The 27780-nt window shown below is 39.3% G+C and overlaps 1 protein-coding gene across 1 annotated transcript; it reads left to right on the top strand.

The window, feature by feature from the left end:
- tnpo2b (transportin 2b) lies at positions 1-27764 on the top strand. Its single transcript, XM_057844301.1, has 23 exons — positions 1-280; positions 899-998; positions 1807-1882; positions 4144-4293; positions 4455-4561; positions 7089-7222; positions 11617-11698; positions 12051-12173; positions 13308-13426; positions 13527-13587; positions 13701-13872; positions 14829-14981; positions 19532-19757; positions 19839-20010; positions 20195-20389; positions 22292-22450; positions 22682-22769; positions 22864-23058; positions 24991-25066; positions 25151-25250; positions 25341-25415; positions 26389-26521; positions 27619-27764. The coding sequence occupies exons 2-22, from the start codon at positions 900-902 to the stop codon at positions 26494-26496; spliced, it is 2670 nt and encodes an 889-aa protein (XP_057700284.1). The 5' UTR covers positions 1-280; position 899; the 3' UTR covers positions 26497-26521; positions 27619-27764.
- The last annotated feature ends 16 nt before the right edge of the window (positions 27765-27780 follow it).

The following is a 27780-nucleotide window of genomic DNA, read 5'->3' on the forward strand; positions in this document are numbered from 1 at the left end:
CCCCCCTCCCTAAAAACATCTTTTGAACTATTTACTGTACATTATTGACACGACAAGCCGCCCAGTACGGAAGCCGACCGTGTTCATGCCCATCACCGGCTTGATTGCAAGGCATGCAATCTCTGTCACAGCTAGCAACACAGCACTATCGAGAGCTCCTGAGAGTTGAAGTTGCTTTTCGGTTTTACTCATCTTAGTTATATGACGTTGATGTTTGTTGCCTCTGTGCAGCCGCAGGATTGCTTACAAAAACGTACAATCGATACATCAGAGTGAGCAGGTAAGATTTTCGCGGCACATTCAAGCAGATGCTAGCTAGCCGCGCTATATACTAGCTACCGGGGGTTTTGATTCGCGACGGTTCTGCTTTGAATATTAATACGCTTCATTTAAACGGTCGCGGTAGTCGTGAAAATAAGCCCGAGCCCCGTAGATTGACAAGGTGCTGCAGTGGTCGTTAGCGCAGGAGTATTCGTATTAAGGTTTGCAACGATGATTTGCTTGTCCGTCGGATATCTGTGCCTGTGTCGTCTGGGCCTCCTGTTATAAGATTAGTCGGATCGTGATTTTAACCATACAGGCTACCTAAAGTGCCCTGTTAACCAAGAATTGCTATTTTATCATACGGACAGATCATCACATCAACAGCCCATAAATGTAACCTAACATGGCGATACTCGTTGCGTCACAATGGGGTCATTCCAAATGTTGTTGTGTGCAATATACAGTAATGTTCATATTGATATCATCTGTTATAGTTGATAGACTGTGGACTCTACATTGTCCTTAGATGTGATTTTTTTTTTCTTTTTGTCTACACAGTATGTTCTAGCTGTACTGTCCCATGGTGGTGACGATTAGGCTCGTTGGGTTAAAACTAATTGTTTATGTGCTTCAGAATGGAGTGGCAACCTGATGAACAAAGTCTCCAACAAGTGCTCCAGCTTCTCAAGGACTCCCAGTCTCCAGACACGGCAACACAAAGAGCAGTGCAAGAAGTATCCTTACATGTCTGTTTGAAAAAGCAGAATTGGAGAATAAGCTTGTTTATTGCTGCTCTATGGTCTCCCTAACAAGTCCCTCCAAAAACTGCAGCTCCTCCGGAACTCAGCAGCACGCCTCATCACTCGGACCCCCGCCACACACCACATCACCCCCATCCTCCGTCAACTTCACTGTCTTCCTGTCAAACAAAGAATCAATTGCAAGATCCTCATCATCACCTTCAAAACACTCCATGGCTTGGCCCCTCCCTACCTTTGCAATCTACTCTGTTTAAACAACCCACCCCATCCACTTCGCTCTTCCAATATCCTCCCCCTTTTCTGTCCCATGTGTCCGCCTCTCGACTTTTGGTTCCGGAGCTTTTAGTCAGTGCGCCCCCCAGCTCTGGAACTCCCTACCCCCTGATCTTCATAGTATATCTACCCTTTCACTCTTCAAATCCAGACTCAAAACACACCTGTTCACTCTTTCTTACCCACCATGACCCCTAGCTCAGTTATATCTTTACTTCTCTTTATTGTGCTTTCAATATTTTATCTTTTTAAATTTTTTTTATTTATTTATTTTTTATTTATTTATTTTTTTATGATTGTTTCGATAATACTGTGATTCCATCTCTCTTGTGAAGCGTCTTTGTGTGGCTTGAAAAGCGCTCTAGAAATAAAATGTATTATTATTATTATTATTATATATGTTTTAAAGTAAACTGTTGTAAAGTCAAACAACTATTTCAGTTATGTGAGGGTGTGTTAGCCTTTGTAACATGTGATTAGCTGGTTGAACTCCTTAATGCAGCTACAGAAACTGGAGCAACTTAACCAGTTTCCGGATTTCAACAACTATCTCATCTTTGTCCTCACAAGCCTAAAGTCAGAGGGTGAGTATGTTTATCAGTTCATTCAATAACCGCAACTCGCTTATCACTCAAAGTATTGGAGGATGCACACAAATACTACGGAGGTTCAAATTCAAAGTGGTCACTATGCTTTTGCGTTCCAAATATATATATATTTTTCTTCTTCAATAGATTGAGGTCGGGTGTGTGTTGCGTTGATAGGTTCAAATGAATCCATCTTTTCAGTGCCCTTAAAGGGAACCTAGGACTTAGACTTGTAGGCTCTAATAAGCCACACTTGTTCTCTTTTAGTAAAATATATTATTAGAAACACATAAAACATTGCCATTGATTTTAAAATCTAACATTTAGTGCATGTTCTGACCTACCAAGAGCGCCATGTTGTATGGACGCTCGGGGTGATGGCGTAGATTGTCACTCGATGAATACTACTGGTGTTCTGTCAAAATTTGCCCTTATAAAATTTTGCTACCAAAGCTTTTGTGGCGCTGAAAAAAAAGCCCTCTTTTACATTGTTGGACTCTCAATGTTATCCAAAGGTGCTAAATAAACTAGATACATCATAAACATACATGTGCAACACGAAAATGGCGTAAATTAATGCTTAACGACACGGCAAAGTCGTTAATAGTGAGAAAGCGTTGCAGCTAGCATGGTAGGACGTGTCTGAGGAGAACTTTTCTACATTTCCTTCCATGGTCAAACTTAAGTAAATATTCCTTTAAAGAAAGTTTGTAGTGTTTACTTTGGAATCGCTGCATATGTGGCCATTTTTAATGTTACGTGCATGCGCAACCCGCAAAGTTGCAATTTTTGATGGGTTGCAAAATTTGTCAGAAGACCGGGTTACTGCAATTCCTTCTACGCGGCGCGACCTGCAACACATGCGCTCATCGGTTAAAAGTGCCGAGTACTTAGTTTTTGTGTTTTTATTGAGTCTTTTTTACCTTTTCATTTCCTCAAAATACTTTTTGCCTGTGTTTCCCTTTCATACTTTTAAGCATAGTATTTTCTTGTGGTAGCTTTAAAGAAGACTGTTGATCTGTTGACCACATTAGTCACATAGCCCTTATTTGATATTATTGCTTTTAAGTTTTTTTCTTAAGGCATTTTTAGTATGTTCTGTCTATATGCATCTAAACAAAACAAGCTGAAAGAGCACGGTAGTACTTGTGTGTCGAATTTGCCTCTTGTAGCACGTTTCGCCGGTGTAGCACATTTTGGCAAAAAAAACGTTCTTTTTTTCCCCTACTCTCGTTTCATCCCGTCTTTCCTATTCATTTTCAGCTCAGCGTAACCATGTGACGTCACCGCCCTGCGACGTCAACAACAATGGCGACCTACTAGTTAAACTAATTTTACAAATTGTATAAAAACGAAAACATCCAAGAGAGGTTTCAATATCAAATTATTTTAACTCATGATAACGTTTATCTTTTAAGAACTACAAGCCTTTCTATCGGTGGATCCCTTTAATGAAATAATTTCACAAACTGATTAGCCTGCAAAAGGATACTGCACACGCCTGTGTCTTGCTGCTCAGCGATATAAGATGATTTGATTATATCATTTAGTTTTAGCTAAAAAATATAAACCTAAAATTCAAATAGCCAAATAGATAATGAGAGTTAAAGAAGAGAAAAGTACACAGAAGTATCATGAGCAGATTGTGTATTTTATTGTAGAAAGGCATGCTACCCCTGAGTACAGTTGAAAGTAAAGAATTCAAGTGATTAATTAAAGTATTGGGGTAAATCAACCCCTATTACAGCAATTGGAAGATTTGATAGCATTTGCTTGTTGAAATTCTCCATATTCAAACATGCATGTTTTATTAATTGGACCCAGTTGTATGATTTTCTGTCTTTTTAATCATTTGACAGAAACTCATGTGTATGTAAATAACTAATATCCTGTTGTTGTCTTCAAATCGTACTTAAGAATAACAGGACATTTATGATTAAAAAAATATTTATGTGTTCAATTTTATGATGTATTAATGGTATTTGAATAAAATATAAACAATATTCCCTGCAATATTGCCCAGAAGTACCATTTTTGCATGAAAGCTGTGGTGCAAAAAAGATTGGGGACTGCTGCCCTAGTAAACTGTCAACTCGGCTGATTGCGCAGTTCTTTACATTCATCCAGTTAGGTCGGGTGGGTAAAAAATGAGCACTGCCACCATGTAATAACCTCCATCCATTTGAAAATCAGACCAAAATAGTTGTGCAACCCTGTTTACAATGTTCTCTAATCTCTTTGTTACCTTCCTTCTCTAGATGAGCCTACTCGCTCGCTCAGTGGCCTGATACTGAAGAACAATGTTAAGGCTCACTATCAGAACTTCCCTCCCAATGTAGCTGACTTTATCAAACGTGAATGTCTCAACAACATTGGAGATCCTTCACCGCTTATTAGAGCTACAATTGGTGGGTGCTAAAATGAAGCTGGAGTCAATGTGTCACACTGCTATGTAGGTGGATTGAGTGTGTGCGTAATGTGGCTGTGGAAGTGTTTTTAACTCTTATTTCAATATTCTTAGATTTCTCTGGCTGTTATATTTCTGTTTAACTTTTGTTTTGTCATCAAGGTATCTTGATCACAACCATAGCTTCGAAAGGGGAGCTACAAGCATGGCCGGAACTGTTGCCGCAGCTTTGCAATCTTCTGAATTCGGAGGATTACAACACCTGTGAGGTCAGACTGGTGTGGCGGCACATACAAAGCATACAGCTGTTGCTATAGACCCTACTCACATGACGTCACAACCACGCCTCCGCGCCATATTGTCCGTCAGCTCGTCGGGTTTAAGCATTACCGCTACGTAAATTCCTCCTATTGTGGCGTGTTTTTCTGCTCGTTAACATTAATCATCAAAATGGTGAAGGCGTGTGTGGCGGTTGGTTGCAGTAACAGAGAAGATAGATGGAGAGACTTGAAGTTCTACCGTATTCCGAGAGACCCAGAGAGGAGAGCGAGATGGACTGGTGCAATTCGACGAGAAAACTGGGCACCAAACGATCACCGCAGATTATGTAGTAGTCATTTTATATCTGGTAAGATGCATTTAATATATATTTAGAGCGTTTTGGGCTGACAAGCACTATTAAGATCATTGCGAGGCTAATCGCCGACAACATACAGTTTCAAAGATGTTTATTTCTTCCGCCATCATTATTTTTTTGAATAATATTTAGCTGGTACCAAGTGAAAGAAGCTGGCATCGTCTCCGGATCATCAGTTAAACAGGTGTGTCCAAACTTTTTGCAAAGGGGGCAAGATTTGGTGTGGTAAAAATGTGGGGGGCTACCTTGGCTGATTTACGTAGAACAATATATTTAAACACATTTTAGCAAGCCCTTCTGTGTGTCACATTTGCTTTATTATAATTTTTAAAATTCATAATTTCAACAATCTCGCCTTTGTGGCGTTCTCTTTCGACACTCGGGCTCTTGCGAAATAGTGCTGCTGTGAAATTAAACTAGCTTCAAGTTGCTATAATTTCTCACTGCGTAGCTTCCCTGTAATGTACATGTCAGCGTGTCTTGTTTGGTAATATACATCGAACTCTTTGAAAACAGCGACTGTCTTTTTGCAAATGAGGCAAACACAGTTGTTGCGTATTTTATTGAAAAAATAGTCCAATATCCACCTATCCTTGAAGCGTCGGCCATCGCAGTCAACTTTTTTTCTTTTTTTTTTGATTGTCACCATTTTTAAAAAATGGAGGTAAAGGGTCACACGGGGTAATGTTGCATAGAGTGCTGCTCTTAAAGTTTTTCAAAGTTTCGTGAGAATAGGCTGAGTTTCTGTGGACAAGATAGTTGTAGATATCAGGGTAGCAGATGTCAGGCAGAGACGGCGAAGACAGCGGGTCGAAAAATATCAATTTAGGCATCAAATATGGATCTGGCGAATGGATAGACTGAAGCTTGTCCACATAACGCCTTTTATGCAACGCATCCAATGAGTTTACAGCGTCTGAAAGCACCGGGGCTTCCATGAATTTAACTATAAATTAGAGCTGTCCCGACTAGTCGACATAGTCGACGTCATCGATGACGTCGACTATGTCGACGTCATCGATGACGTAAATCCGTCGACGAGCACAACATCCCGTCGACGGTTAATGAAGGGTTAAAAAAATATATGCGTGGAAAGTTAGAGTGTCGGATGCTCTGTTTGCAAGCGGGGAAAGCGGCACAAAGCCAAAAAAAGCGCACCAGAGTGTCCAAAACATTGACTTATTTCAAAGAAACAAAGGAGAGTACACTCTTCTGTCCTGTCTCTTCAGTGCCAAGCTTGGCTGCGCGTCGGCCGTGAATAAACACCTCAAGCGCCTTCACGCAGTTTGTAATTTTTTTTTGTTGTTCATTTTTTGTACACCAGAGGGTGCTGTCGCCTTACTAAATAATAATGTTTCATTGACAATGGGCCTATAAGTGTTATTAGTATTGTTCTTAATGCTAATTGAAAGGTTTATTTCATGTTATGGTTTATTTTAATGTATAGAAAATTATATAAGGTTAAAAGGTCATAAATATATACAGTATATACAGTCATTGCACTCAAGGGAGAGATTGTCAATGATAAGGTAATAAGGTAAAGGCAATTCATATAGGCAATTCATTGATATATAAATAAGGTTTAAAAGGAAAAAGGTGAAAAGTTTTTGTTAATTTCTAATTGTGTTGCTTTATTTGTGTGCACCGTAGCTCTTACAGTGTGTTTACATCAAGGATGGAATAAAAGTTGTAAACCATCAGTTTAAGAGACCATCTTTTCAATCGGGATGCTACACTAGTTAATTCTATCAGCATTTGAACTCATTGTTTATTTGTGATTTATTATTGTTATTTACGAGTTTATTTGTACTTTAATAAATAATTTGAGTGTTCCAATATGTTTTTTGTGAATTGATAAGCGTCAACAAAAATGTCATTGCTAAATTAGTAAAAAAAAAAAAAAAAAAAAAAAAAAATTTATTATTAGATTAGTCGACTAATCGTAAAAATAGTCGGCTGACTAATCGGGAGAAAATTAGTCGTTTGGGACAACCCTACTATAAATTGCACGACAGATTAAAACCATTGAGAATACGGATAAACAATGACTGACAATATGGCGGCCGGATACAGCGACACGTCATTCTGTGACGTTGGTGAGTAGGGTCTATAGAAAGTACTCATATTGATTGTGTGGTTTTCTTTCATAATTTTTTCAGGGCTCATTTGGAGCTTTGCAGAAGATATGCGAAGACTCTTCTGAGCTGTTGGACAGCGACGCACTGAATAGACCACTTAACATTATGATTCCTAAATTCCTGCAGTTTTTCAAACACTGCAGCCCCAAGATCAGGTCAGTTTGAATGACATTTTAACTCTGTTTCCACTAGGGTAAAACGGGTCATGTGGTTGTATTGAACCGTTATGGTTGTTTATGTCCTGTTCGGTTCACTTGCGTACCGTTTCAGTTTTGTTTTATGCATATTTTTTTCTCATAAAATTTATCACGGTATTAGTGCAAGTGAAGCGCTTCATGCGGAATCAAAGTTCTGTGTAAGTTTCCGCACGGAAGTGTCGGACACTCGGGGGTCTGAATCGGTAGTTAAGACTTTAAAGCCTGTGAAGTCCTGTAAATTACAGGCATGACAAATGGCAATAATCAGTTTGGTTTTAAACCTAAGCATGGTACAGATATGTGTATTTACGTTCTAAAAGAATTGGTAAATACATATACAGTATAAATAAAAACTCCTATGTGTTTTTTAGACACTTCCTAGGCTTTTGACCGTGTGAACCATGGGAAGTTGTTTAAGAAATTTAAGCCAAGCGGGCGTTTCCAACGATATTTTAAGAATTCTGTCATATTGGTATGCACACCAAACTATGCACGTGAAGTGGGATGACTGTGTGTGTCTTGACTCTTCCAGGTCACCAGTGTGGTTAGACAGGGGATCATCTTATCTCCAATTTTATTCAATTTTTATATGAATGATTCGTCAAAGCAGTTAAGTAGGTGTAAAACTGGCTGCATGGCTCGTGGGTTGGTGGTGAACCATCTTATGTATGCTGAGTTTGCCGACGACTGTGTGCTTTTTAGTCCGAGTTCAGCTGGTCTCCAGCAGCTGCTCACTGTGTGTGCCAGGTACGGGGAGCTACACGATATAAAATATAATGATATTAACCCTTGTGTGATCATAAAAAATATATAACGCATCATACAATTTTTACAAAAAATGTAGACGTATTTTAAGTGTGATAACTAAGTCATTTCTGAATATTTTTTTACTTTCAACCACTCAAAATGTTCAGTGGCATCATAGCTATCTATTCACATATAGTTTTTATTTTTAATTTGTACTTTTTTGCCCTCTTTTGACAATAAATGCAGCACTGCGCTACGACCAAAACTAACTATGTTGGATATATATGTACAAAACAAAATTGAATTGGAAAATTTCATATCACACAATTAGAGCCTTGAAAAGGTCAGTGAGTTATAACAACAGATTTTTTTTTACCCATGCCCATATTTGGCAATGGCCGTTTTTGTGTATAATACCCCTAAACATACAATTGTTTACAATAATTGTAAATGTTTTGAGGTGCGATAACTAAGTCATTTCTGAATATTTTTTTACATTCAACCCCTCAAAATGATTCAGTGGCTTCAGAGCTATCCATACATATATAGTTTTTATTTTTTTATTTGTATTTTTTGCCCTCTATTGACAATTAAAGGAGTACTGTGCTACGGCCAAAACTAACTATGTTGGATATATATGTATAAAACAAAACTGAATTGGAAAATTTCATATCACACTATTAGAGCCTTGAAAAGGTCCAAGAGTTATAATATCAGAATTTTTTTTATCCATGCCCATTTTTGGCAATGGCTGTTTTTGTGTATAATACCCCTAAACATACAATTGTTTACAATATTTGTAAATGTTTTGAGGTGCGATAACTAAGTCATTTCTGAATATTTTTTTACATTCAACCCCTCAAAATGATTCAGTGGCATCAGAGCTATCCATACATATATAGTTTTTATTTTTTTATTTGTATTTTTTGCCCTCTATGGACAATAAAAGCAGTACTGTGCTGTAACCAAAACAAACTAGGCTGCATACATATATATATATAAAACATGAATTGGAAAATTTCATATCACACAATTAGAGCCTTGAAAAGGTTAAAGAGTTATAACAACAGATTTTTTTTTATCCATGCCCATTTTTGGCAATGGCCGTTTTTGTGTATAATACCCCTAAACATACAGTTGTTTACAATAATTGTAAATGTTTTGAGGTGCGATAACTAAGTGATTTCTGAATATTTTTTTACATTCAACCACACAAAATGATTCTGTGGCCTCAGAGCTATCCATACATATATAGTTTTTATTTTTTTATTTGTATGTTTTGCCCTCTATGGACAATAAAAGCAGTACTGTGCTATAACCAAAACAAACTATGCTGCATACATACATACATATATATATATATATATAAAACATGAATTGGAACATTTCATATCACACAATTAGAGCCTTGAAAAGGTCAATGAGTTATAATAATATATATATATTTTTTTATGCATGCCTATTTTTTGTGATGGCCATTTTTGTGTATAATACCCCATACATACATAAATACACACACACACACACACACACATGAATTGGAACATTTCATATCACACAATTAGAGCCTTGAAAAGGTCAATGAGTTATAATAATATATATATTTTTTTATGCATGCCTATTTTTTGCGATGGCCATTTTTGTGTAAACACGCAATTTTTACATTAATTGTAAATGTTTTGAGGTGTGATAACGAAGTCATTTATGAATATTTTTTTTACTTTCAACCACTCAAAATGTTCACTGGAGTCAGAGCTATCCATACACTATAACCTTGAAAAGGAAAGTCACAACAGCTATGAAGAATTTATAACAGAATTTATATAAAGCAATCAGTCAGCGAGTCCCAGCACCACAAGCAATCCCACGTTGTGTTGACGCGTGTCCCCTGGAGGATTGCCGGTGTAGACCTCCAGCTTTGATGCGTAGGAGGTTCGGGCGTCACAAAGGGCCCAAATCTTCATGCCATACTTTGCGGGCTTTGACGGCATATATTGTTTGAAGCAGCAGCGTCCTCTAAAGGCAATTAGGTGTTCGTTCACGGACGCGTTACGTCCCACGTTATATATTTCATGCAGCCGGAAAATCCAGCTGATCCACAAATCTTAAATCGGCGACAGTTTGCTTGCATAGTACCGCTGTGGTCTAAGCAGCTTATCATCGAACCGGAGCATTCGGTTGATCTCCATGAACCCCCGATGAGCCATTGCGTCGGGGAACGTCGAACGCCCGGTCTTGACGCACCACAAGCTGCTCGTCGCTTCATGCCTGGAGCGGTACATTCCAGATAGGATAAGCAGCCCGATATAGGACCGCAGCTCTTGAGGCGTGAGGGGAGACCAGTTCTTGAGCGATTGGAGCCCTTGGATGTTGGTCAATGCGACTATTTTCGCGACGATCTCCTGGTTTACAAATAACGCAAACGCCGTCTCCCGACTGCTCATCTAGCATCATACTGCATACAACGTGGGGATTCGCGCAGGGACGTAATGTCCAGCCACTTCGTTGGTTGGATGCCATATCGCTTTTTTGTTTTCCGAGTTCCATAAGTATGATCGGCGCTGCCCGATGGATCCGACCCGACTATTATGACTGCCGTCATCCTGACGCTCCCTAGGATGACGCCGCGTAATAAGAGGAGGACCTCCTCTTTCTATCAATCGGAGCTTGACCAATCGCGGGCTAATAAATTCAAACACGACGCGGACCAATCATAGTTGAGATTCAAAAACGCAACTCAAAACGTAACTTTCGAAATCTGAGCCAATGTCTATGCAGAACATCCGTTTGAACTAAAGACGCACACACGCATGCGTATTGCGTAGACGTATAAAATTCAAACAAACACTTTATTTTTTGAAAAAGAACTCGGCCAGTCATTTCTGGAGGTCCCCACCAAGCCCTACTAAAGTCCCGACCGGAATTGTTGAACACAGATGCAAAATTTTGGAGCCGGCTGCAAAAAGGCAAAATCATTTGCGAGCCTCTGGCGTTACCCAACGGTGAAGGGGTGTAAATGCTCTCAACCCAAAAATTTAGCATGCATACGTCTGAACAAGCGTAAATAAAGCAATTGATGTGGTAATCGCGGGAAATGCATTTTTGCACATTAGGTTTACAATGCATTCAAAAATTGGAATTATAATGGGTGTCTATGCTACAAAAATGTAAAAATGCTATGTTTCAGTATCAAAAGTAAAATCTCATTGCTGCAATGCCTTAGAAAGCTCAGCAGGTGGCATTTTGAAATTCAGGACATTTTAGACACCCCCTGGAAATGGCAGCTCTCTGGTGTTTTTTTTAATATGCTTTTTCTTTGATTTAAAGGTGAGAAATTCGAAAATTTACAAAAAATGTAGACAGTGTAGCATGAGGGTTAAGGGTGTCGTTATGATCTTAAGATTTGCCCCACTGTATGTGCCTTTTAAAAGTGGGACGCTAGGAGACCCAGTGTTGTATACCGAAGTCCACTTGTTTTATTATTATTATTATTTAATCTATTGCTGTGTTATGTTGTGATTTGGACGTTGAGTCTTATAATAAAATCTTATCTATCTTACAAAAAATAAGGCTTCTTCTAAACAGAATCCTGCTATCTTCTTCAGGTCCCACGCTATAGCATGTGTGAACCAGTTCATTATTAGTCGTGCTCAGGCTCTGATGGATAATATAGACACCTTCATTGAGGTGAGTACTTTTATCATTCTCCTTCCCCCATCGTATGAATCCAGAATGCGATTATAGTGTCCCATCTAAGTTAGACTAAATCAACCTATTCTTGTACCTTTAAAGTCTGATCAGTAAAAGAAAAGAAAATGTCACAGACTGCATAGAGTAAAGTAGATTGTATTATTTCAACACAGCAGTGGTAGATAAAACTGTGATAGTGATTTGGAAGATGAGGTTTTGAATACATGCTTAAAGTAAACTTAACTGTTTTGAGTTTTCACTCACGTTTTCTCTTTATATTCTTCTCTATGCTGAAAAAAATGATCATGCAAACATTCCTGGCCTCATTGCCTTTTTCTCTTCTATCCAGAGTCTGTTCGCGCTGGCAGGTGATGAAGACAGTGAAGTGCGGAAGAACGTGTGCAGGGCTCTGGTGATGCTGTTGGAAGTCCGCATTGACCGTCTCATCCCTCACATGCACAGTATCATCCAGGTGAGACTTTCAGTTACGCTCCCATATTTAGAGTAGGGATGTCCCCATTTTTCAGGGGATCGGAATCAAGTTGAAAGATCAGGTTTTAAATTTAAAAGAAACTTAGTGTGCTGCCCAGAGTCGACAGTGTTACGAGCCAGTTGATATTTTACAGTACGTTACTGCCACCTTGTGGTCATAATAATTCATTGCATCCATTGTGTGACGCTGTTTGGAACACGGGCCCATTCACTTGCCCAGTACAGTCTGTCTGTCTGTGTCTGTCGCATTTACGCTGTTGAGTGTTTTCTGTTGCGTTTCTGCCTTGGAAACTATATGTTTGAAAGTATTTTACGTCTACACCAACCTGTTAATATGCAGTTTATGTGGAAAAGCTCTATGAACAAAATTTGAATAAATCTGCTGTATGGAAGCTAACCTATACTCACAGCTTGTGGCGCAAGGGAAGTGTGATGTCTACATGATGGGTGTCAAACCGATTCTACAAAGAGCCGCAGTGGGTCCTGTCTTCGTTTCAACAGATCTAGCACAGACACTTCAACCAATGATGTTTCTGCTAAAACAACCTGACTGCAATCAACGGATTAAACTTGTAAGACACCAGGCTGGTGTAAAGGTATTCATCTCATTTGATTGGAATGAAATCCAGCACCCACTGCGACCCTTGGAGGACCGATTTCACAGCCCTGGTTGACATAGTATTTGTATACCGGCGTGCATTGTGCAGTTTTGTTGAATGCACACATTTTTTTTTGTTACAGTTTCACAAAATTAAACGAATTACTTCATATGAAAAACAAAAGACCAAGCCCTGTGTTTCATTGGAGGACATTCAATGTTAGCTGGCTGTCAGGCCTTGCACAAGGAAACACACTATTTTGGGCAGTACACTGATATGTTTTTTTTTTAAAGGGCTAAAAAGTAACAAAATAATCCAGATAAATAAATACATATAACAATTAATAAATACATAAATAATTTTTCGGTATTGGATTGAGACTGTATCGGCTGATCCTCTAAATCAGGTGACTCTGGTGCAAAAATATGCGATCGGGACATCCCTGATGTAGAGTAAATCAGCGGGTCTTGTGGGGCTCTTTGTCATCATTATTAATATCTCTCTGTTCCCGTCAGTACATGCTGCAGCGGACCCAAGACCCAGATGAGAACGTGGCTCTGGAGGCCTGTGAATTCTGGTTGACTCTAGCTGAGCAGCCAATCTGTAAAGAGGCCCTGTCAGGCCACTTGGTCCAGTAAGTGCCGCACAATCGACTCATAAAGAAGTCAGACAAGCCTGATTTACAAAATATAGTGAAAGAAATGCCTTTTGTCAATCTACTCTTCTCGTTTCAGACTCATCCCGATCTTGGTGAATGGGATGAAATACTCTGAAATAGATATTATTCTTCTAAAGGCAAGACAATTACTCCCAGCTTTTGGCATGCAGCCACCCTTGGCTCCCTTTTATTTTAGTCTAAGGGCTCCGTCACTGCTTTCTTGTTCATCTGCCAATTTCTTGTTCTCCAGGGTGATGTAGAGGAAGATGAGGCAATTCCAGACAGTGAACAAGACATCAAACCTCGCTTTCACAAGTCCCGCACTGTCACACTACAGCATGAAGGAGGGGAGGGAGAGGAAGGAGAAGACATTGATGATGATGAGGACGATGATGATGATACGTTGTCTGACTGGAACCTACGTAAGTAAAACAATGGTGCCAGCCGATCAAACAGGACTGTTTTCATAAATTATGTGTGATTGGTAATCGGTGGATCACAATAAAAAAAAAAAGACCAAAAAAATGATCGCTAATCGCATCAAGAGTCAGTTAGCCACATGAGCCCACTCGCATTATGTTGCAGACTTTCGTGGTCATTAATGTGAGCATATAAATGTACTTGTTGGTGTCCTTCATACTTTTGCCTTCCCACCATAATGTTAATGATCATAACATCTGCTGCGCTTTGTTACGTTAATGTGAGGAGGAGAAAATTGGTATTAACATTCCATACCATTGCATTTGGACACCATTTGAACCAACCTGTAAGCAACAAAACTCCCACATATACTGACTAGCCTCATAATGGTCACTTGTATAGTATAATAAAAAAACCTAAACTAGAGATGCATAAAGTTTTCTGCCTTCAAAAACTGTGTGGTAATTGTTTTGCGGCCACTAGATGGCCTCATTTTATTCTGTCTAGTGATTGAATTTAATCTGATAATCTGTTCAATGAAAGCCCACATTTGGCTCACATTCCAACTGTTCCAAAATTAAAAGGTATTGAGATGTTAAAAAAGAGAGATTTAGAGACTTGATATAATGTAGTAATTTTCAAGGAAAAAAATTTATCCGTTTCCTTAAACCTTTGGATTTTCTTTTTGTAAAGTACTGTTGCATTTTAATTTTTGGTAATGGAAATGATAATTTTAGCATTTGGGACAAAAAGTTTTTATCTTGTTTCACTGGTAATTTTGTATGTTTTACAGTAAAACAAGATTGATTGGAAAAGCTGCATGAAAACGCTAAACTTTTTTAAACTTTTTTTTCCCACCACAACTCTTTGGTACATTCACCATGATTGGTTAACATCTTGTTATTACTTGATTAACATTTCAAATTTAATCTGATTTACTGCTGATTTTCTTTTTAAGGGAAATGTTCTGCTGCAGCACTGGATGTTCTGGCCAATGTGTTCCGAGAAGAGCTGCTTCCTCATCTCCTGCCCCTACTGAAAGGTCTGCTCTTCCACCCCGACTGGGTCATCAAAGAGTCAGGCATCCTTGTCCTCGGGGCCATTGCTGAGGGTGAGACCATCTGTCCACTTGCCGTTGTTACTTTCAACTATATACAGGGTTTCCCCTAGGATTTTTTTTAAAGGGTATGTAGTGCCCTGGGCAAATTTTAATATTCCATCATTTATCCATAAACTCATGCCTTTTGTATTCATATCATGCCACTTCGTGTAATTACACACAAGAAAATGAGAGAAATTTGGCTCGATTGTCAAGCTAAAACGACCGGCGCCCGAGATCTGGCAGATTGTGTGCGTGACGTCATGACAAGTGAAGAGAGTGCCACCGGCCACTAGGGGAGCAGCGCCTGTCTGCATCAATATAATTCCTTCTAGTGAGGGGAGAATTAGGGGTGTTTTGAGCTGTTTATGCTGATGCATTGTGTTCGTCCTGCACATATTCCAGGTTCCCTCATGAAGAAACACCCCTCGTTGTCAATAAAAGAGAATTCAGAATTGACAGTGAGGGGTGTTTCTTCAGCAAGAAAAAGGCTCAGTGCTTTAATACTGAATGGCGGCGATGATGGCAGGCAATTTCGTTTCTAGTTTCAACGACGAATCCGACGTAGAAGGACGTAACGAATGTTCATCTAATGGTGACGAGTAGAGTTACGAAGCTTTAATCGGTGTTTTAGGTTACCAATTTGATCCCAAACGAACGCCAATGCAGCGTAATGAAACGGTCATTGAGGGGAGCAATGACACTGATGAAACATTGGCAGCAGATCGTGTGGGAAACACCAATGATTTGTTTTGCATTTCTTTTTGTGAAGCTGATACAACGTGACTGCAAAATAAAGGAATGCATAGAATAATTATCATTTATTGCGCTATCATAGCTTTTCGCTCTGCCAACAGACACAAATATGAATGGGATCAGAGGATTTGTTCTATATATTTTACTTGTTATTTTTTGTTCTATATTTTATATATTTATACATGTGTCCAGTCTTGTATCCAATGCGTGACATTTTTTTATTATAAAAGAGTAGTCACTCTGGCCATTTCGAGCTTGGCTGCTCCCCTCATTTGCTTAGCTTTAGCCTCCTTTACCAGTCATCGTCCTCTTTCTTGATATCTCGGGACATTTAGGTGGCTGCACCTGTATGGTCGGCACCGCATCTCCTTTGAGCAGCAATCTTTTAGCAAAACCCGATTTCTCTTGTCCATAGTTCGAGAAGCTTTCAGGTGGAAAATGCGCACCACAGAATAGCGTGCCGGAGGCTGTGTCTAGAAAATTAGCCCTCTTTGCACGGACGAACTTTACCCATTGTCTGTGTAGTCCAGCTTTTTTTTCGCGTTCAGGAACTCATGGATACTATATTCCGATAAATAACTATTTGTACACCACATAGCACAGCAGTTTTGAACCATTTTGTGATGTTTTGGTCAAACAAACCCCAACGCTACTCTCTCGTCGTTAAAAAACAATGGCACCTGGCTCCGCCTCGACTGTCAATCACTTGTCGTGACGTCTCCGCCCCATTCTGCTGTTTCCGGAACACTTTCGGAAATGTTCGTCATTTTCGATCTATTTTCGATAATTGCTCATTAATATGATTGATTTTTTTTGGTAACTTTATCAATATTTGTTATCTTGGCACATAACGGTTCTATTGATGTCTCACACCCTCTTTGCCGCTACATACTCTTTAAGCTGTGGTAGTGGTGGGCTACATCGGAGTCGGACAGTCCCGACAAGGTGCCACGGCAAAATGGATTCATATAATGACAAATGAAAAATGTTTTTTTTTCACGTTAATTTTTTTTCCAAGAAGAACCATAACAAATATCTATTTGAAATATTTAATTAGCCAGACTAATGTCGTAGCTCTCAGCTACAGTAGATATACGTAAAATGCATAGGTGATAACAGCTACTTAGATCTCAGTCCTTTTTTTTTTTCTTTTCTGTATTGGGCCCAAATACGTACTACATTACCACAACAACCCCTCGTCCGTTGACAACTTAAATCTTTTCTTATTATACTTCAAAATACTCATCTGAAATTACAACCAGGGATATCACAACTTGCTTGAGCGACTACTAGCCTTAAGCATAGGCTGGCTTCTACAATACAACAACACTTAAGAAGTTTTGTACGTATGACTTTTCTCCACAGAGGTATGCATATACGGCGCATCAATAGGTTACTGTAAATGTAAAATACTTAGACATGTATTTCCGAGGCGGAAACGTAGCAGGAAGCACTCTCGAGTGTCAGTGCGACCGATAGACACAGCACTGTAAAAGTAAATGACTTGTGAGCCAAACTGCGTCACAAAATAGATGCAATGAATTATTTTGACCGACAGGTGGCAGCAATGCACTTCACAAGGTTAACTGGTTTCCCACACTGGCGCATATTGACAGCACAGATGTGTTGTTAAATTGTACAAATTACAAATAAGAATATATCTTTAAATAAAAAAAATCTCATTTTTAAGGTGTAGTGGCTTTTATTTTGGTGTGGCGGTGCGCCACAATCTTTTATGCCTAAGGGAAACCATATATTTATGTAATATATATATATATTATATGTATATATGTGTGTATATGTATATGTACAGTGCCTTGCAAAAGTATTTGGCCCCCTTGAACCCCTTGCAACCTTTCGCCACATTTCAGGCTTCAAACATAAAGATATAAAATTTTAATTTTTTGTCAAGAATCAACAACAAGTGGGACACAATGGTGAAGTGGAACAAAATTTATTGGATAATTTAAACTTTTTTAACAAATAAAAAACTGAAAAGTGGGGCGTGCAATATTATTCGGCCCCCTTGCGTTAATACTTTGTAGCGCCACCTTTTGCTCCAATTACAGCTGCAAGTCGCTTGGGGTATGTTTCTATTAGTTTTGCACATGGAGAGACTGACATTCTTGCCCATTCTTCCTTGCAAAACAGCTCGAGCTCAGTGAGGTTGGATGGAGAGTGTTTGTGAACAGCAGTCTTCAGCTCTTTCCACAGATTCTCGATTGGATTCAGGTCTGGACTTTGACTTGGCCATTCTAACACCTGGATACGTTTATTTTTGAACCATTCCATTGTAGATTTGGCTTTATGTTTTGGATCATTGTCCTGTCGGAAGAAAAATCTCCGTCCCAGTCTCAGGTCTTGTGCAGATACCAACAGGTTTTCTTCCAGAATGTTCCTGTATTTGGCTGCATCCATCTTCCCGTCAATTTTAACCATCTTCCCTGTCCCTGCTGAAGAAAAGCAGGCCCAAACCATGATGCTGCCACCACCATGTTTGACAGTGGGGATGGTGTGTTCAGGGTGATGAGCTGTGTTGCTTTTACGCCAAACATATCGTTTTGCATTGTGGCCAAAAAGTTCAATTTTGGTTTCATCTGACCAGAGCACCTTCTTCCACATGTTTGGTGTGTCTCCCAGGTGGCTTGTGGCAAACTTTAAACGAGACTTTTTATGGATATCTTTGAGAAATGGCTTTCTTCTTGCCACTCTTCCATAAAGGCCAGATTTGTGCAGTGTACGACTGATTGTTGTCCTATGGACAGACTCTCCCACCTCAGCTGTAGATCTCTGCAGTTCATCCAGAGTGATCATGGGCCTCTTGGCTGCATCTCTGATCAGTTTTCTCCTTTTTTGAGAAGAAAGTTTGGAAGGACGGTCGGGTCTTGTTAGATTTGCAGTGGTCTGATGCTCCTTCCATTTGAATATGATGGCTTGCACAGTGCTCCTTGAGATGTTTAAAGCTTGGGAAATCTTTTTGTATCCAAATCCGGCTTTAAACTTCTCCACAAGAGTATCTCGGACCTGCCTGGTGTGTTCCTTGGTTTTCATAATGCTCTCTGCACTTTAAACAGAACCCTGAGACTATCACAGAGCAGGTGCATTTATATGGAGACTTGATTACACACAGGTGGATTCTATTTATCATCATCGGTCATTTAGGACAACATTGGATCATTCAGAGATCCTCACTGAACTTCTGGAGTGAGTTTGCTGCACTGAAAGTAAAGGGGCCGAATAATATTGCACGCCCCACTTTTCAGTTTTTTATTTGTTAAAAAAGTTTAAATTATCCAATAAATGTTGTTCCACTTCACGATTGTGTCCCACTTGTTGTTGATTCTTGACAAAAAAATTAAATTTCATATCTTTATGTTTGAAGCCTGAAATGTGGCGAAAGGTTGCAAGATTCCAGGGGGCCGAATACTTTTGCAAGGCACTGTATATGGTGCTAGCGATCCACAATGGAGAAAGCCGTATAAAGAAAAACAGTCAATAAAGTTTTAGACTTAATCTGCCTTCAACTTGAAATACTATTTCATTTCAATTGTTGAGAATTTTTTAAGATTAATTTAGTGTTTATCACTTTATATTTGTAATTATTGCCATTATGATTTTTGTTTTTGTATTATATTAATTTCTTTATGCATTAAGTCTTTCAATAATTGTACTTGTGGAAGCTGCGCATGAGAATTCTTTGACCAGAGTCTAACAAAACTGAATTGTATTTCTTCGGTCATTTACTCACAAATCTCCCAACTGTTTTGAATGTTTAATGTAGAACTGTTATTTTTGTCTTACTTCAGGATGCATGCAGGGGATGGTACCTTACTTGCCGGAACTCATCCCACATCTCATACAATGTCTGTGTGACAAGAAAGCCCTGGTTCGTTCCATCGCATGCTGGACACTCAGTCGTTACGCACACTGGGTAGTCAGCCAGCCTCCTGACGCTCACCTCAAACCTCTTATGACTGAGCTTCTCAAACGCATCCTGGATGGCAATAAAAGAGTGCAAGAAGCGGCCTGCAGGTACAAATGTGGCCTAGATGACCTCTTCATCCACATGTGCTATTCCCAATTCCTCACTAGCCACATTTTTATTTTCTAAAGCGCATTTGCCACCCTTGAGGAGGAGGCATGCACAGAACTAGTGCCTTACCTCAGCTTCATCTTGGACACGCTGGTATTTGCTTTTGGGAAGTACCAACACAAGAACCTACTCATTCTTTATGATGCCATAGGAACCCTAGCGGACTCTGTTGGACACCATTTGAACCAACCTGTAAGCAACAAAACTCCCACATATACTGACAAGCCTCATAATGGTCACTTGTATAGTATAATAAACACCTAAACTAGAGATGCATAAGTTTTCTGCCTTCAAAAAGACAATACTTGGCAATTCCTGTTTAGTTTAAATAGCCCATAATGAAGTAATTCACATCTTACAACCCTTCTTTTTTTAGGAGTACATACAAAAGTTGATGCCTCCCCTGATCTCTAAGTGGAATGAATTGAAGGATGAAGATAAAGATCTCTTCCCCCTGCTTGAGTGTCTGTCATCTGTTGCTACGGCTCTGCAAAGCGGCTTCCTCCCCTACTGCGAGCCTGTCTACCAGCGTTGTGTCACATTGGTACAGAAGACCCTGGCACAGGCCATGGTGAGCCACCCCTACTTCAGGAATTTTAAAGCAAAGTTAATTACAGGGATGTTTCCGATCAAGTGATCTGAAATTGGGCCGATCGCACCATTTTTAAGAGGATCGGAATTGAGTGAAAAGGATCGGGTTTTTAACTTACTTTTTAGTCCTTAAATAAATTTGAAAAATTAACGAAATAATCCAGAAATACACTGGCATTGACAAAAGAAACTCGGCATCACTTCCAGAAAAAGCAGAAGAGAAAGTACAGTGATCCCTCGCTACTTCGCGGGTCAAACTGCGCACCCTCAGTCCATTGCAGATTTTTTCCCAATTAGAAAAATAAATAAATACAGATGAGCCGTCCCGAGCCGATCACGTAGTCTCACTCTCCCTCGTGCTGCTCTTTGTTGGTCAGTCAGTGCAGTGGAAATGCTTATTAAAGTTAATGATGATTGACAGATGTTTAATGTTTGATCTTGCCACAGATGCCTGAAAGCCAAAGCTTCAAAGCGCCACATGTGTCAATCATCGTTTAATTTGTTGTTAACAGTTGCTGTGGCAACTCATTGTGTGTAAGGCAAGGCAAGGCAAGGCAAATTTATTTATATAGCACAATTCAACACAAGGCAATTCAAAGTGCTTTACATCACATGAAGATCATAAAAATCACATTTAAATCAACACAACGTAAAAACCAAGACAAAGATCGCATTTAATCACAGAATAAAAATAAATAAAAATAAAACAAAAACTACTACTAATAATAATTGAAATCAGCAATGGAGATAAGCACAAGAGGAATAGAAAGCAGGTAGATTGAAATATATAGACAGTTATGGATATGCAGTGCTAAACAAAAGCGTTTTTAGCCCTGATTTAAAAGAGCTAACAGTTTGAGCATACTTCAGACGTTCGGGTAACTTGTTCCAGAGGTGAGGAGCATAATAACTAAATGCTGCCTCCCCCTGTTTGGTACTTGTTCTTGGAACATGCAGAAGACCGGTTCCAGACGACCTTAGGGGTCTTGATGTCTCATAGGAATCTAACAAGTCGAGCATGTATTTTGGTCCAAGGCCATTAAGTGTTTTGTAGACGAGCAGTAGTATTTTATAGTCTATCCTTTGACTCACTGGAAGCCAGTGTAGCGATTTCAAAACCGGTGTAATGTGGTCCAGCTTCCTTGTATTTGTGAGGACTCTGGCTGCAGCATTCTGTACTAGCTGCAGCTTCCTGACTGATTTTTTATCAAGACCTGTAAATATACCGTTGCAGTAGTCCAATCTGCTGAAAATGAATGCATGCATAAGTTTTTCCATGTCTTGTTGAGTCAGAAGCCCCTTAATTCTGGTTATATTAAGTGAAGACCTTGAGTGAATTTGAGTGAACTCAATGAAGCATTTAATAAAGACAAACATTTTTATCCTTTATTCTTGTTTAAAAATAATTTGGTGGGACAGTAACATGTTTGAAACTTATCATAATTATTACATTTGAAGTGCTTAAAAGCCATTTATTAAAATATAAAATATATATTCCAAAAGCCTTTTTTTTTTTATTATACTTTGGGGGGAAAAAAAGGTGGGAAAAAAGTCTTATATATAGCTTATATATCTTATATGTATCTCTTTCCAATGCTAAATCTGAATAAATCGCGGCGGGTTCTGGTCCCCATGAACCGCGAGAAACGAGGGATCAATGTACTGTAAACAATACAGTTCTGTAGCATGTTTGGAACTTTTGTTCAAAAATATATATATTTTTTTCGGTATCGGCTCGGGACTCTGTATCAGGAGATTCTCAGAATCAGGTGTCTTGGACTTGGGTGTGAAAATATGCGACCAGGACACTCCTGTTACTTTATATTGTGACTTTCCTTATAGTCAGGAGTTTTCCTCACTTTTGTGTGTGTGTTTTTCATAGATGTATAGTCAGCAGCCCGATCAGTATGAGGCACCTGACAAGGACTTCATGATTGTGGCTTTGGATCTTCTAAGTGGCCTCGCTGAAGGATTGGGTGGACACGTGGACAAACTTGTGGCTCACAGCAACATTATGACTCTGCTCTTCCAGTGCATGCAGGTGCGACTTGCAGTTTTTTTTTAAATACCAGTAATAAACATCTGGTTGGGGTAAAATTCTCATTTATTCAAACAGCCAACTTTAAAAAATGCAAGCGCAAACAGTGAAAGTTTTTTTTTTTTACTGCAAATTACAGCCAATACAGCTATTCTGTAAGAACAATATTATCAAAAGTATATTTTCTCTCCTTTGTATTTCCATTTCTTGATTACTCTCACTGTGTTGCCATAGGATACAATGCCTGAAGTAAGACAGAGTTCATTTGCTCTACTGGGCGACTTGACCAAGGCTTGTTTTCCTCATGTCAAACCTTGCATTGGTAATTCACTTCCCCGAGTAAAAATGTAAAACACATTATTCACTTTTGGTTTTCTCATCTAAAAGTCTTCTTTTGTTCTTATGTATTCCTTCAGCTGAATTCATGCCAATTCTCGGAACCAACCTGAACCCAGAGTTCATCTCGGTCTGCAACAATGCCACCTGGGCAATTGGAGAGATATGCATGCAGATGGGTGTGGAGATGCAGCCGTACATTCCAATGGTTTTGAGCCAGTTGGTTGAAATCATCAATCGACCAAACACTCCCAAGACCCTGCTCGAAAACACTGGTATCTAAAAAAGCATTTGCAGTATTCAGCAACTAGTAGAGCATGTTTAAAGAAATAATATGCTTGTATGAATCTGGTACGACCGCCAGAGGACGGTACTAAATGCATTGAAATATCCCTGTATGTGCGAAAAGGGATCATTCAGTGCTTTCAGCAATGCCCTCTGGCCTTGCAAAGTTATGTATGATATACAGAGGCATATATATTTTGCGTTAAACAATGGCACGTTGGTTGAAAAAGTATTATTGACAGTCAAAACTGTTAGTAAGAGAACTTCTCTCCACACAAGTTTGGTTACATATTTTTAGGGGTGAGAGGTATGGTCTAAAAATAAAATCTCAATTCCCCCCCCCCCTTTTATTTTTAATGTGTAACAATAGTAACACAAGTAAAGCAAACTTTGTCTTTAATTTCTTGTTGTATCCCCTTATTAGTGCATTCAGCAGCACCCAAATACATAGAGATAACTACATTTAACTCATTCACTCCCAGCCATTTTCACTGGTGCAACCCTTTTCGCTCCCGGCCGTTTTACTGGATTTTGACTGATTTTGCAAGGCTCACAGAAAAACATGGAACTCACCAAAAGAAAGATTATACTCTCTGCTCTCAGCAGGAAAAAAAGTTTGTTCATATCTTTTTCCATTCTTTAGAAATCAGCATTAGAAAATAGCTTAGTTTGAACAATTTTCCAATTTCTGATGAAAAAAACAGAGAAATTGAGCTTTTTGTAAAGGCATACATTTCAAACATAACTTTGACTTTAACACAGCCATTTTTTTGCTTTAGTTACATCCCAAACATTTGAATAATGTTTTCCTTTTACAAAATAACATAAACAACAAGACAAATAGAGCTTTTGATAGCAAAGTAACAGTTTATTTACACATAACTAACTGAAAGATGACGCTGTTGTGGCCGCGATAGCTGGGGTAAACTTTGCGCGTTTCCGGCTCAGTCGCAGGGGATGGGAGCGGACGGCACTGCGGCACGGGCTCTGCTCAGCGAGCAGCACTGACTCAACGGCATCGTCCGCTGCACTGGTGGTCCCGGTCATTCTGCGCGGTCGTCCAGCGCCTGGCATCCCGTGCATCCTCCCAGTTGTTCTGCTCGGTCGTCTGCCGCCTGGCATCCTGTACGTCCATTCGGTCGTCTTCTGCTGGCGCCCTGGCCGTGCGGCCCGGCTGTTCGTTCCATTGAGTCGGGTTGGGGGTCTTACCAAATGCGCTAATGCCCTCCAGTGGCCAGTTTTATTGCTTTAAAATTGATTTTCAGCATTGTGCTTTGGAGCCAAGTTGAATCAGAACCTAGAGATGTCTCTTATGAAAAAAAAAAAACGTAAAAGACGTATAAATTCGTCTTTGGGAGACTGAAACAATTAAAAATGGAACGTGTTTATACGTTTCTGGGAGAAAATGAGTTTAAAAACTCATCGAATAATCTATTGCGAAAAGTGGTTTCAAGATTTCTTTCCTGGCAAAACAACAACAACAAAAAAATCCTTCGCAATGAAGAAAAAATTAAACCTTCTTATTGCCCAACCCTGCGTGTTTTATTTTTTAAATTTGTTTAGCTCGTTAAGGGTTCTAACGGACTTGAGCGTTTAATTCCACGAGCGTATACTTTACACAAGAAACAATGGAATATGATGCAGGCTTCTAAAATATGGATGGTGGTCACAACCTGAACTAAGCGAACATTTTATTGCTCACCATTTTGTTCATTGCTGAACCAGTTGCAACTTCCTTTTGTCTGTCAAGTAGTGGATGATGATTTGATTACCAGAAGTTGTTGCGACAACGCAACATAAACATGCTTTAGGATGCATGATATCATCTTTGAGGTGATGCAAAATCTAAGAATTTTGCCATTCATAATGGAATTTATAGTTGACCCGAATGAAGCGCACTGCCTCAATTTGATCTCTTTTAGCAATCACTATCGGAAGACTTGGCTACGTGTGTCCCCAGGAAGTTGCACCCATGCTGCCGCAGTTTATCCGACCATGGTGAGAGTCTGAACTTTGAAGTCTCACTTCATTTGGTATGCTTTACACACGAAATTTGGTTGTAAATGATTTTTGCTATGGAAGGTGTACATCACTCCGCAACATCCGAGATAATGAAGAGAAAGACTCTGCTTTCCGGGGAATTTGCATGATGATTGGTGTAAATCCAGGAGGTGTGGTACAGGTGAGACTTTTTTTTTTTAACTCATTTGGTACATTTTCTTTCCTTGAAACCTTTTTAACTCACCTATCCTTTAATTATTTTTCCCCCCAGGACTTCATCTTCTTCTGTGATGCAGTTGCCTCTTGGGTGAACCCCAAAGATGATCTGAGAGATATGTTCTATAAGGTGAGGGACTGGTATTTTTGGAGATATCACTCGGAGCAGTGTTTGGCAAGCTGGAGTTGACGATTTGCAGACTGCGCAATGTTTTACTAGGCAACTGGAGTTTCATGTAGTCATAGACTTCATAATATATTGACAGGGCGTGGGGCCGATTAATAGGGGCCCCGCATTGTTGGCGTGGCCGTCAAAGCTGACCGAGTGGAATCGCAGACAAAGAGCTTTTTTCGTTGAAAATTCTTGTGAATAAATGCTTAAATCCCTAAATTCTTTATAGATATGGACGTAAAACAGCTTGGTTAAAGGCAAAAAAACGTGCAGTTAGCATTTTTTTAATGTAAATTTTGCGAACAATGATGCTAGTCAATAAGCAAATGTAGCGGCCACCTTACATAAGGTAAGGAGAGATTTTCTGTTGAAAATTCTTTTGAATAAATGCTTAAATCCCTGAATTCTTCATATATATAGACGTAAAACAGGCTCGATTCTTTGTTAAAAGAGCAAAAAAAAAACAACAACAAAAACGGCCAGTTAGGATTTTACGTAAATATGTCAAAGACGGATGCAAGTCTGTTAGACAATGTGGCGGCAGCCTTACAACAAAGAGGTTTTTACGTTGAAAATTTTTGCGAAAAAAAATTATAATAATTACCTTGAATCCTTGAACAAAGCACTCCTGAGACAATCCTTCCTGTTTGTATGCGGTACAGCTTTTGTACTTTTTCAACCTAAATCCGGTGTTGGATTGCTGCATTTGTCGCTGAGACCAACTGCGAATAACTGAAGTGGATTGTGTGGTGGCCCCCTACTTGAAGGCGTGGCGCAGTGAAGGTGGAATCTGACCCGTCAATCTCATTATGAAGTCTATGATGTAGTAAATTAGTAATCGCATCATGTCGCAATTTTGTGACTCATGGAGGGTGTGCAGTTCCTGTCGAAACACAGTATTGTTTGTAATTGGCAACTCTCTTCCCAATAGATCCTGCACGGATTTAAGGAACAGGTTGGGGAAGAGAACTGGCAGCAGTTCTCAGAGCAGTTCCCCCCTCTGCTGAAGGAGCGACTGGCGGCCTGCTACGGTGTATAAACTTGCCTCCATACACATCCAAGAGGTGACTGTACTAATAATTTGATGTCAAGTATTTTAACACTAGAGCTCTACAGAATACAATATATCTAATTTGGAAATGATACCTAAAAGGTGGTTACATCCAGATTTTCTATTGGATCAGCGAGATTATAATGAAGAGTGGTATGTAGGTTTAGAAAATTTAAATTGGGTTTTCAAATATGCAATCTAAATCAAATCTTTTACAATAAATGGATATGCTGGTTACTATATTTTTCAGTTATAAATCACACCACCCAACAATGCACACAGAAGATGGAAAAAATACGTAAATTGCTCTCGAGTATAAGTGTCATTTTTGGGAGGAATTTTATTTTATCAGACTACAGCAACAAACATTATACATTATTGTAATAACAGTAAAAAATTAAGGTATTCAGATAATTATTGTCTAAATAACATGACGTAACTTGTTTTGCAAACCCTCGATTTCACTCCAAATCCTTTAAAGTCTTAATTTTTTTATCACTTCCGAACAACTGTGCCACCACTAGAAGTAGAGGGCATACCGATAGTGCCTTTCTCAAGGCTGTCAGTGTGGAAAAAGAAACGTAACTCACACTGTGTACAAGCCAGTATCTCCAACTCTGCCATGTTGAAACTTTTGCTCCGTGGCGCCGAATCCCATGAGACTGTAATGTAAGAAGCCACCTGGGATAACTCTCGCAAGATGTTATTACTTCTGCAGAATTCAAAGCGCTGCTAGCTAGTGCACAGGAGTAGAAGTGCAGCCATTGTATTGGTTATTTCCACCAAAAACACACGTGTGAGGATTAATACAAATGGATTTTGAGTCGATACGAGAATTGCGTGATGGAATATTGCGATATCTCAGAATCTTTTTTTTTTTTTTTTTTTTTTTTTGACACCCTTAGTAATTACTTTTCAGTGAGAGGATATTGAATTGGTCCACTTGTCACTATACATCACTGCCAGAATGGATAGCATTCATTGTTTATTTGAAGTGAAGCACTTCAACATTATTTATCATAAATGTGCTCATTTGATGTCATGTTATTGTTATACACGACTTTTGTAAAAAAGTAACCTGTTTCTGTGTCTGCTACCTTGTGTGTTCAGGTGAGCCAGCAGGAGGAGGGTGAATGGGAAACTCATCCATCTGTGTATTGCACTGCCCTGATCTGGGGGGAGGGAGAGGGACGCTTATGGCCGCTCCCCCTGAAGGACGGCCCTCATGCCCTTATGTGTTTGTCCATAGACGAAGGGTGGGCGGGAGGGAAT

The sequence above is a fragment of the Corythoichthys intestinalis genome, chromosome 8 (assembly GCF_030265065.1).
Source record: "Corythoichthys intestinalis isolate RoL2023-P3 chromosome 8, ASM3026506v1, whole genome shotgun sequence".
Lineage (NCBI taxonomy): Eukaryota > Metazoa > Chordata > Actinopteri > Syngnathiformes > Syngnathidae > Corythoichthys > Corythoichthys intestinalis.